The sequence below is a fragment of the Aplidium turbinatum genome, chromosome 13 (assembly GCF_918807975.1).
Source record: "Aplidium turbinatum chromosome 13, kaAplTurb1.1, whole genome shotgun sequence".
Classification (NCBI taxonomy): domain Eukaryota; kingdom Metazoa; phylum Chordata; class Ascidiacea; order Aplousobranchia; family Polyclinidae; genus Aplidium; species Aplidium turbinatum.
Window position 1 is genome coordinate 3,049,144 of NC_137484.1, and position 12,457 is coordinate 3,061,600.

The window sequence follows — 12,457 nt, forward strand, 5'->3', positions numbered from 1 at the left end:
CGGCTTAATTCTGGGTTGAAGGAAAGTTTTTAGAGCTTCAAGTTCTTCAGCTAGCGTATACCCATCAATATCTTTGTTTTTTTCTGTATCAATCTTTTCTTCAGCGTCCTGTCTTCTTGTGGTAATTGTTAAAGCAGCTTCAAGGTTTGATGTGTGCTCCCTTATTTCCTCCTTCCGCATATCTTGAAAGCTAATTATAAATCCAAATAACTTTGCATGATCTTTAAGTTGTTTAAATCTACTTTCCATTGACTGAATAGCTTGATCGAGGACTAAGTTGAAGCATTGAACTCTGTACATTTCTTTTGGATCATCATTAGGTACGATGCATAACAAATTGATGTTATGAAAAAGAATATTATTTTAATTTTTATTTTACGTTTCAGTAGTATTTTAAACCTCGTAATACAGAAAGACCCCCGCTAGCGCGGGGCCCCTTCAAGGTGCGGGGCCCAATTTGATCTAATCGGTCAAATCGGCCTAAAACCGGCCCTGTATCTCGGTGACCGAACCTGCGTCAGTGGTTCAAAGCCTCTACAGTCTACAAGTATGCGAATCTGCCAGGATTAAGCTCTTCAAGAAGCTTTCCCAGTCCGACGACCTCCTACGCCTTCAGGGCTACGGTCTTTCGCACTCTCTCATTGGATGCACACTGTACGTTTTTGTTTTATGTACGCATCCAAACAAAAATAAAACGACCATTCGAAGCCTAAAAATTCAATCAATCAAACTCATTTCATTTAAACCAGATCAACAAAAGGAATTCTGTAGGAAACCGACGAAATGTCGTTTGAATAACTTTTCAAATTTTCTTAAACTGACATGTCACCACAGCTTTGAACAAACTGATGCAGGTAGGTAGCCTATAGCCTACTGACTAAAAACACCTGAAGCGTTAAAAAGTTACAATACAAAATAAAATAGATAACGACGCTTATTAGCACTCAAGTGAAACAGAAACAATTAATAAATAAAAGAAACATATAAAAAATGAATTACGATTAGATCATATTGTAGGCTAAATGAATAGGCTGGTAGACCTAAAGTTACCAGTCGATAGGCTACCATTAAAGGGAACAAAACTGCAAGATGTAGGTCTATAGTTACACCTTGTAGAACTAAAGTTACTAGATTCTAAAGTTGCAACATTATAAAATTTCAACTTAAGCTGCTTGATTCTATTTGAATAAGACTATACTGAAGAAACCACACTTGTGTGGCTAAAGCTCTATACACAAACTGATTTTCTGATTTAGTGCGATACTGTTTGCTTTGTTTTAAAGTTGCTAGATTTGTTTTATTCAATTTCTCTTCATCAACGTCACATCTTCATGGATGTTCGACAAACCTCGATAATTTGACAATTTGATGAAGTTGCAAGCAGCTGCGGTAGAAAATTTGCATAGAACTAAACTTTCGAACTTTTTGTTTCACCAAAAACCGATGTCTCAATTTATCAGAATGCCATGGTTGCTTCTTATCACCTTGACTTGCAGCGTTCACGCTGGATCTATCACAGACCGTGCTTGCTCTGTTGATGCCATGTTTGGCCTCACACTTTTATCCAGCTTGTCTCCTCGCTTCCTGTATAGAGTACCAAGTGAGCCCGACCAGCGTACGCTGGATATTGGAATCAAGGCAATGTTCACACTGCGACCGACAGAATTTTCACATGAAATATGTTTCGGTTTGTTGGCCACCTTTGAGTCGGACCTGGCTATCGAGTTGTTGTTTGTCATTCGGTGTGCAATTGAAAGTTTAGGCGCTAGATGAGAATATTGTGAATATGATGAAGCTGAAGTGTAGCTTCGAGGTTTACATGAAGTTTCTTTGGAAAATCGCGCTGTTGTTTGAGACGAGTCTCTGCTGGTTGATTTTGCTGTTGTTGTTTTGGCTCTTTTAAAGCTTTTGTGTGAGTGCAGAGCATCCTGATGTTGACTTTGAGAACCTGGTTTCAGAACACTGCTGCTACTTCTACTGAACGTACGATTCAAACTATCAGCACACGGAGGAGAATGTGTTTTGGAGGGTTCAGGTGTTGATTGCACCCCAGAAAACTTTCGTTGCGTTGCTTTCGGAAACACAATCAACAATTCTTCCAACCCTTCCGGTGTTTTCGAAGATTTTGCAGAACTTTTAACAAGCTTTGATGCAGTTGATCTCTCTGTTGTTGGTTCAACTCTTATTTTAGTTTTTATTGTTTCAGAAATGATCTCTTCCGGTTTCATTTTATCTGGTAGCTGCGGTAGGGAAGGGGAGTAGTCTGAAGATGGTTGCAAGCTTGCTCGAGGCGTGGAATGTCCGTTGCTGGGTTGTGTTGAGAAGAAGTTTCTATCGGTGGCCATGTGACGATGTAAGAGCTTTTTGTTGAAATAGTTTGCTCCTGAAATAAAACAAAGATGATTCAATATGTGTCATAGACGTGACGCTTAATTGTTTTTGTAAACACGATACGGTCACCCACAACCTCATTGTTGATTTTGTAAAAAACAATTACTGTAACTTCAATCTATTTACGAAATCACATATTGTTGGTTGCCATGATCACAACTTTGAAACATTATTTTTCCTAAATTCTTGAAAAAACATCTGATCGCACTTTTGTTTAACGCATCCTCCGATTGGCAGGTAATGGGACATTACGTCGACTACTTGCATTAACTCCTGACTATGACGCAAGATTACGATGGGACTATAGAGTTCTAATGCAATTGTTCCAAGTCAATTACAAGTCCACGCTTGACAATATGTTGAAAGTTTTGCTCTACCTGATTCTGGCTGTGATGATGTTGTGAAATCGGTACTTGGCAACGGAAAGAGGTCGTTCCAATCCTGAGGCTTTATTGCGGATCCATTCACAGCAGTGCCGGCCATATCACCGAGTTCTTGGCTGTATTCCTTGCGCAACTGTAAAAAAGCATTTCTAATATGCAGAAGGCTACATGTTAGTGAGAAAACGATACAAGATAACGCACTAACTTTAATTGTGGGAATCTATATCCTCGGACTGAGAAAGTCTCCCTGAGAGCTTAATCCTGGCAGTTTCGCATACTTGTAGAGGCTTTGAATCACTGGCGCAGGGTTAGTCACCGAGATTGACAGAGTAAAGTTTCTGATTGTTGTTAAAGTGTTGTCTGGGAACTATTCCATCTCCGAGATACCGCTGTATGGAAAGCAGTCCTTGAAATGAGTGCTCAGGCGCACAACCAGCACTGATCGATCTTTCCGTTCGTTAATGCACAAAGCCGACGAACGCTTAATTAACCAACTGCTGAGCTACCGTTCTTATAGTGCCTAATGAAATATTACGTTCCAACATTTTACCTGTCAAAAAATTTAAAACAACATTTCGCTCACTTGCATTCTACGACGAAACAAATTAGCCAAAGCGAGAACGTAGCTCGGTGTGTGGTTTGTCTTCGTCTCAGTTGCTTCAACCTGATCTTGTATTTGTACAATGGGGGCTGTTTCAGCTTGTTCGTACAACTTCATAATATCGGTTTCTATGTTCGCCGCCCATTCTCGACTGGAGCGACGAAACAAGACTTGTCTAAATTTTAAGTCGGAATAATGCGTCAAATCTTTATTTTTCATCGCTACTGTATCTTCATCTGGACTCCCGCATTGCATCGCGGGTTTGACTTCTTTTCTAAGATGGATTATCGGAAAAGAGTGATTCGGTGCTTTGTCGGAGTTTCGATTCAAAATCGAGTTGCTCAATTTACGAATGGTGCCTAAGGAAGAAGCGGAAAGTAAAGTGTTTGATGTCTTGTTTTCATCGGATTGTTTGTTAACAATTGATACGATTTCCGTTGGTACGTCACTTTCATCGACGCCATGCTTGCGTTTGTCGCCATCTTGTTCTTGGTTCGATATTTCTACAGTTTGATATTCGCTTTCTCGAAAAAACTTTATTTTATCTGTGAGGAAAGAACATAGTGAAGATATGTACTTGGAGTCTTTGTACAAGTCCAAATCAAATGATGTCGATGAGACTTTATTGCTGAGCGTTTCAGCTGCCTTCCCGTTGGTGTGAGGCGTTCTCTGTGATGAGGACCTCGCCAGACCCTTCGTGCGGCAGAAATCTATAAAATCTGTGAAGAGAATCAATAAGAAAGCTTCACTTAGGTGAACCAAGAGAGCGCTCAGACGCAAGATCGTGCAAGCTATCAAAATAGATCCGGTGCTTCCACATTTAATCTAACAACAATTTATTGTAGCATAAATCGAAACGACATTTCTCGTGATAAACGGCCCCTACCTTGATTTCCTCAAACAGGCTGGTCTAATCACTTAAATAAATTCTCCTTATGGTAAAGTTTGAAACAAAGATATTTCTTGGTAAATTGTTGCCAAGATAAATCGTCAGGAAATTGATGTACCATGCTATACTGTATATAAATTAAAATGATGCAAGTAAAAGTGAAAACTAATAAGAAAGGGTCGAGAAGCTTCGAAATGTTGTCAACGTCTGATTAACGCAATCTACCTGACTCTTCATCACTGACTTCTCCATCCCAGGAAGAGAGTTGAGACCAAGCTTTGTTCCTCCTGAAATAGTAGAAGTTTGCAAGAAGTTAACTGCAGCATTCTTTTTGTGTACTATATCATGGTTCACCTGCAGATAAAAAGTAAGTACGTTCAGGCTTCCGAGCACCCTATTGTTCAAGGTTCAGTCTAGTAGGCCATAGCTCTGAGAAGGGTCGTAGGCATTTCTCTCAAGAGCAGCTTATTGCTTATAAACATAAGAGAAATCTAGGGCTATAGCCGAAGGGGCGCCACTCCGCAATCGACGGCAAGCCTTTAAAATATATCTGATTTAAAAAGATTTATTTAAAACGATACCAAATTTATGATTCTTCGCTTTTGAAGAAAACTTTTATGTTTTGTTTCATGTTCAAATAATTTGCGATCGAATTGTGTTTAGAACTTCTGTTTATAGAAAGTCCCACTTTATTCTTTCAATTCGCTTTGCCAACACCAAATTGTACCAAAAGTCACAATTGCAGCTTTCTATCAAGTGATGGAAGAAATAGACATCGATTGGCTACAACAAATAATTAAGCTTCGAAAAGTAGGCTAGGTTGATAGAACAAGGATTAAGTCGTTGGACTTGACTGTCCCGCTGCTTCATAGAGAAGAAAATTGTCCACAAATTATGAGAAAAGTTTGGTACTTCTTTCGTTCGATAACAATCGTTCAACACAAAAGTAACGTCGCATCTGTGAGTTTCACTCAAAACTTTCATGAAAAGAATTCTGGCTGTATAGAATTTCGTGCTATTGTTTGCAACATGTTTAGGCCTTGTTTAAGAAAGAGATTTAAATGCTTTGTGACAGCTTTGTCATCATAAACAACAACAATGATTCAATAAGTGACACGAGAATCATGTTCTACAAAAAGGCCGGGTCATTGCGATGTAAAAGCAGACTGTCTATTGATTCTCTTTTTTCTTTTGTGGTTTGTTTTAAAATAGACTTTACACTCAGTTAGTTGCAAAATGGCTCTTAAATACCGTCTTTGAATTTTAGTACATAAATTTTGCAACTTTTATTTTAAAACCAATACAGTTTCAGTCACTTTTAAAACTTTTTGCGGACCCCTTGGCGATTCTTCGACAGCAGGTTTGAAACGGTTGTGTTTCCTGACAGTGACAACGCTCAGTTTTTCATCTTGAACAAATATTTCTTGCCGCAAAACTATCAAGACATTTTTTGTAGGTATTGCCGTAGGCTCACCCCGTCTGCCAAACTGATAAAAGACCTACATACCAAATGATATTCAAAACCAAGAAACTCTGATGCTTCAAATTGACAAAGAACTTAATCGTGCACCACTCCATATTGCCCTAGATCAGCGGTTCTTAACCTTTTGCCTTGTCGGCACCACCTTGAAATTACCAACCAGTTTTCGCACCTCCTCCCAGGATTGGCAAAAACATAATAGTTGCCAACAGTTCGAAATTTTTGTTGAAACCTGGTAAAACAACTTTGCTTCTTACGTCATATTATAACAAACCTTGATAATTCAGCATCCCCGCACCGCCTATAGGCGCAGGTCTCGCACCCTCAGTGGTGCGTGCACCCCTGGTTAAGAACCCCTGCTCTAGATGATCCTGATCTAGTAAATGTCAATATAACCTGCAACGTTTAGAAAAACAACCAAAGCAGAAATCTGGTTTCATGCTTTTGTAATTCAGTATTTTTGCAATTGCATTTTACAACAGATGAATCAAAAATTTAGTCTACAAAAGAAGGTTTAAAATTATAGTTTGGCAATAGCCTATGTGAGTAAAACCTTCAATAAAACAGCCGTTGTATTCCTAAATGCGAAGCAAGCGGCTTTGCTAATATCATACTTGGTGGTGGTTGTCTTCCTATCTTGGTGTTGGGAGGTTCTGTGCTTCTTGTTCGACCCCATAACAAATTGGGGATTGTTTGAAAAAGCATTTGACAACACTGTGTTCTAGCTTAAATAATGTTTTCACATCTAAGGTCAGTTTTAATGTCAATCTATACTGTAATGTATAAAATGGTATTGCAATAATTTACGGCAAAGGTAGTCATAACAATGGTCGGACATTTTATCTACACGGAAGGGCTCAGCGGTTAGAGTTTCTTCCACTAAATAGGCAAACATGAGTTCGATGCCCTGTCGAGTCATAACAAAGACTTTTTAAAAGTGGCAATGCAGCTTATTCCTGATTGACCTCAGTAAAGAGAGATTCAAGATAATAATGTAGGCAGCCAGAGTACTCGCGTTTTACAAAATCTATTTCGTTTTTGAAACTTGACTCAAACTACTCCAAGTGTTTTCATCGTCGGCTTGGTGATATAATTTTTCTGGAGGGGCTTACAATACACAGTTCAGTGTTTTTTTTGACAAAAATTGCTGACACATCTCCTGCTTTTACACAAAAAAAACAAATCAAGCTCATAAAATGACATCATCACAAAGATGACGTGGTTGCAAGCCAAACAACTCGAAATCCTGCAGTAAGCCATTTGAAATGTGCTGGGGAGGAATATAGTTCGACAAAAAACTTTGAAATGCAGACAACCGCCAAACAAAGTTTGAAAAGCCCTGAGATCTAGACTGATCTAGCTGTCATATTACTACGAGAATCATCACCAGACTTTAGTCAGGCCAGTTGGTTGAACATTTTTCCATAAAAATATTGAATAATTGCAACAAATCGGTCGCTTTGAAAACCTGTCACAGACAAAGACGTTCATTTTCTACTTTTTATGGTGACGTACGGTACAGTATTTGGAAATCAGCACAATCATACAAAGAAAGCAATTTATAAAATCTTTCTGACAATTTTTTGCAATAAAAAGACAAACGTTTATGCTACTTCTACGTGATCTGTGCAATGACCACATTTTCTAGTTAGCAATAGCTTATATTTATACATCATTTTTTTGCATCGTTTCAACATCGCTGGTTGTTGAAACGATGTAGAAAAGGCAACTTTAGCTGACTGGTTTAAAAGTTTCCGCGAGAGCCTACTGTAACCTGCCTTTGTTACATCACACAACACCTGGACAAGCCCACTTGACTAAATGTTTGTATGGCAGACAATGAATGGATCGCGGGTACAATAAAAGCAACTCAGCTGGGAAAGCTTCCAGTTGCCACATCACTTCAAGAATAGTCAAGTTTAAGTCAACACTGCCAACAATCGGTTCATTTTCTTTCAAGTAATACATTACACAGAAGATGTTCTTTTCATTTACAAGGCCACAAAGTTTTTGTAATACAGAATATTTCATTTCTACCTTTAACTCAACGAACTGTTTGCGATAAAGTTTCGGGTAACTTTAAAATTAAAATAGCAGACTTGATAACGCAACTGTCGTTTCTCAGACACGAGTCGTTTCTGATTAAACTTAGTTGAAATTTCAAATGTTTAGAATTTAAAATGTATAATCTCGCTTTTAACAGAACTATCCTGTTTGACTTGTAGCCTATGTTTTCATGTTAGAGCAAACAATAGAGTAACAAATGCCCTCTTGACTGTCAGATTTGATGATAGGTTGAAGCACTTTTTCTGATGTTTTGTTAAATTTTAATGTTCAGTCAATGCTGAATGATTATGTGAGCATCTGCAGGCCAACTACACTCAAGGAATGCAATTTCACTAGGAATCGAACTGGTGTTGACAATCGGAAGTTTGTGAGTCTAGAATTAAAGTGCAACCTTTGGATGTCAAGGTTTTTCAATGACAAAAATTATCATCGTAAACTCACCGAATATTCAAGTGTGTTCCCGATGTGTCAATTGTAGTCTGCATACTCCAATGCGGCACAAATGCTGACATTTGCGCCACAATCTAATCTCTTATATGTTTCATCTATTTGTATGCTTTTGTTATATTTCCATAGCTATAGTTTTAGTAGACAAACGAATTGAGTTGTTGGCTGCTCACACTCTACGCCTCCTTGTTCCTCATTTCCACAACAACTTGGTACTTCAACTAATCTGTCATTGTGTTACCATCATAGTGGAAACACCATCCCATTGCTTTCGTTGATACAACAATTGGCAACGTTGAATAGACGCTAAAAACAAGTAATGATCCGCTTCTGATCTGCAGTTCGTTGTAAAAGGGAGTGCATATAATTTCGTTTAACACATTTGTTGTTTTAAAAGTTTTCTGGAGTTTATTTCACATTGATTCAACGTCTAATGTAGCCAAGTTGTTCAAACAATGTCTTCTAATATTGATTCCACGTTTCTAGACGTGTAATTTCCCTTTTTCAGGTTTGAGAAACAGCAGTCGTCTTATTTGAGCTTATCCGAACTTTTTTTTTTCTGAGTCCACATTGAAAAGAATGAACCAAACTTGGGGACAGTAGTGAAGCCGAAGTTCTTAATCAGGGACAGAATTGGATTCGTTACAATATTGAATAAGTGAATGCAAAATCAAAAAGGACATAACTCAAAGCTGTGGCAACAACTTTTTATCTACACAAGTTGTAAGCTGATATTGAGGTGAATGTCCAGAACAATGGAAAATCTCTGTCTTTTTGCCTGGAACCAAAATATATTGGGGTGACATTACACAGATCGCCCACGTACCGCCACCATTTGGTGTCACTGCGCAAGAAACTGTCATCGTGCGCCGTGCTACTTAAGTGCTTGGTATTCTCTTGCTAGGGAGTAGGGAGCGAGGGCTGAAACTTTGCGGATAGCAGCCCTAGTGACCAGATGCCTGCGTCCCACACCTTTGGACAATTTCCCCTACTTTCTGGCATCCAACCAGCTGAGCTTCGCCGCAAAGAAGCCAGTCCGTCTCTCGGTTGACGGCATTGGAGCTCAACCCCCTTCTTCAATCCAAGGTATCTGCTTCTACCGTTTAAACGATCATCCTCGTCTGAAATGAAGACATTCATTAGTGCCAGCTGCTCAGCGTTAGACAAACTCGGACTGAAGTAAGAGGTTGATGGGAAAAAGAAAGGAAGACGTCCAAGAAGAACGTGGAAAATTGAAACCAAGTCAGACGCAATAGGCAGAATCAGATGAAGAATAGTAGTGAAGACGATCGCTGTAAAAGAATAATTGACCACCTCCACTAGTAGAGACGAAGCCTAATTGAGATGATGATGATGTTCAAAGCCATCAAAAATAACATCGTTCTTCATAGGAGTGCAATCATCGTTTATCGCAATCATATGCCTGATCGTTTGATTCGTCGGAAGAGCCATCTTTTCCCGTTTATGCTGTAAGTAGCACCTCATTGACATCTTTCAATATCACATGTGCACAGTGGCGCAGCATGACTCATTTGACTGGGGAGGCACTCCAGAAGCACAAGTATTTGACTCCACATGAAAATTTGGCCGCAGACAACTTTTGGACTAGGTCCTTTTATAACGTTTATCCGATAAACGCATTTCTAATAAACCATGGCCATTTTTTTTAACTTAGCTTTTTTGCAATAATACTGGGCTATATGCAATTTTGCAGTAATTAGCCTACAGTACCTATCCTACTGTAGCCTACGCACAAGGCACAGCACGAAAACAATCATAACAGACAAAAATGAAGACATATGCGAATTCGGCTAGATTCTTGATTTTCTTGAATTTAACAAACGAGTTTTGAAAGATCAATTATATTGAAATTAGGCTCCATTCCCTGCAGTACAATATAGTCACGAAGATGGGCTACTATACTGAGCATTCCACTCGCCAGTAAGCTTATGCAGCCTATGCCATAAACCTTGGAAAAAACACATTTTTGAATCAGTGGCGCAGACTACATAGACATTTTCAATGGTGGGTCGAGCTCACTGGCTCAAGATCACGCGGCGCTGGTTCGACTCTCAGGGTGTGCGCTTGAGCAACGCATTTTAGTACTGTTCTCCATTCAGCGGCACCTAGTGAGTGGAATAATTCCCTGGCAACAACTCTTCAACAATAATCATAAAATTTCACTCTGCCAATTTCGGTAACCGGCCCTGCGTCAAAAGCCTCCACAAGTAGGCTATGCGAAACTACCAGGAATAACCTACCAAGGCTTTCTCAGTCCAAGAATAAAGATTCAAAACTAACCAACCGCGGTAATTGATTGATTGATTGACATTTTTATTTTGTTGCGAGTATAAATACACATATTTAGCAAAGTCAGATAAAACAAACGATAACGTAGAATGCATGAATACTGCAACGGGTGGCTGCGAAGTGACCTGGAAGGTCTTCTAGTCCAGCAGCCACCCTTAACAAAAGAAAAGATAACAAATTAAACATAAAAGAAGCGGGGCAAAATAATTTAAAACACAAGTTTACGGTATAGTTGCTTGAATGAAAACAAAATGCATCATCTAATAAGAGATCTATACAGGCCTGAAGCCATCATCATTAATAATACGAAAGGAGTGAATTTTTATAAAGATTTTTAAATGAGTTAGGTGAGTTTTTTCTTATTTTCAATGGGATTGAATTCCAAATTTCCACACCTGTATACTTGAAACTACGTTGAAGTTTTGAAGTTGAGTATTGAGGAACATAAAAATTATCCTTGTCAATTGCATTTTTAGTATTGCGAGAATGAACATTTTTTGCTTTTTTAAAATAATTAGAAAAAGTACATGGTAGTAAATTGTTTTCATATTTATGCATTAATTTTGAAGTTTCGAGTTTGAACAAATCTTTTATTTTAAGAACATTTAGCTGTTTGAAATATGGAGTCACGTGATCCGACCATCTACCTCCCGCCACTATTTTTATTGCTTTGTTTTGGAATGTTTGGAGTTTGTCAACATGTGTCTTAAAAGTGGAACCCCATATTGTTATTGCGTATTGTATATGGCGATGCACAAGCGAGTGATATAACTGAAGTCTGGTTTTCGGAAGAATGAAAGATTTTAATTTAGACAAGATGCCGACGGACCGAGCAAGTTTCAATTTTAGATCATCGTTGTGAGGATTAAACGAAAGTTGATTGTCAATAGTTACTCCAAGATATTTAGCGTGGTCAACTATTTCTAATTTATCATCATTGTAGAGAACATGGATTTCATCAAGATTACTGTAGTTTTTTTTTTGGAGGAATTACTAATAAATTTGATTTGGAAGTATTGATAGTTAACTTGTTGGCATTTATCCATCTATTAATTTCAACTAGATCCGAGTTGAGCTTGTTTTCTAACATACTTAAGTTTTCAGCTTTGACAATGAGACACGTGTCATCGGCAAACATTCTTGGTATTGATGATATGCTATTGGACAAATCATTTATATATAACAAGAAGAGCAATATAGCAAGAAGAGGTAAGCCACGTTAAACAAAACCATGGTAACTACAAAACTACCTTTTACTCCGCGGCGGAAACAAATGTGGGCTTATTAAAGTTCAAAAAATGTAGACTTGTAATTATGGCCTACTCATCATCAGAGTTGCAAAATAGTTCACTAAATCTAATCGAAGTTACGCCTTTCGTTCAAATATTCATAAACATTTTTAAATTAGTGAATAATTTATGCCATGTTTTCCGTCCATGTTTTCCGTTCCTGTAATATTGTTAACCAGCATTTATAAAATAATTTTTTCAACAATAACAAATTTAGCGTCAGTAATTAATTTGAACCAGCGTCGCCATTGGCTCGCACACAAAAAGCACTAAATAACCACGAATAATTTTATTTGGACCGCAATGATCAACAACTTTAGGATGAGTTTAGTTTGTTGAAAATAAAGTTTGATTGCTTTTGCTGAAGCGTGATAAAATCGCTATAGGCAGGGTTACCATACCGTCCTTATTTCTAAGATTTGTCCTTATTTTGAAGGGTCAGGTCTTGGAAAACTTAAATGTCCTTATTTTTAAGAAATGTCCTTATTTTCGACTTGCGTCCTTATTTTGTCTTATTTTCAACAATTACAGAACTTCGATCGTTTTCTTCTGGTATCCGGTGTTGCATAATATTTTAAAATTAGTCTAATTAGTTTCTTC

General features: G+C 38.1%; 1 protein-coding gene across 1 annotated transcript; it reads right to left on the bottom strand.

Moving 5' to 3' along the window:
• Positions 1-326: 326 nt before the first annotated feature.
• Positions 327-6,487, bottom strand: LOC145782444 (uncharacterized). Its single transcript, XM_082594233.1, has 5 exons — positions 6,359-6,487; positions 4,490-4,551; positions 3,358-4,094; positions 2,769-2,907; positions 327-2,383 (listed from the first exon to the last, which is right to left on the bottom strand). The coding sequence occupies exons 1-5, from the start codon at positions 6,418-6,420 to the stop codon at positions 1,500-1,502; spliced, it is 1,884 nt and encodes a 627-aa protein (XP_082450359.1). The 5' UTR covers positions 6,421-6,487; the 3' UTR covers positions 327-1,499.
• Positions 6,488-12,457: the final 5,970 nt, after the last annotated feature.

Excerpts from the sequence above, each read along its gene's own strand:
- LOC145782444 (XM_082594233.1), bottom strand. The coding sequence starts at position 6,420 with ATGGGGTCGAACAAGAAGCACAGAACCTCCCAACACCAAGATAGGAAG. Across the intron at positions 4,552-6,358 it reads AGGAAGACAACCACCACCAA|GAGGAACAAAGCTTGGTCTC; the intron begins GTATGATATTAG and ends CTACTATTTCAG. Across the intron at positions 2,384-2,768 it reads ATCATCACAGCCAGAATCAG|GAGCAAACTATTTCAACAAA; the intron begins GTAGAGCAAAAC and ends GTTTTATTTCAG.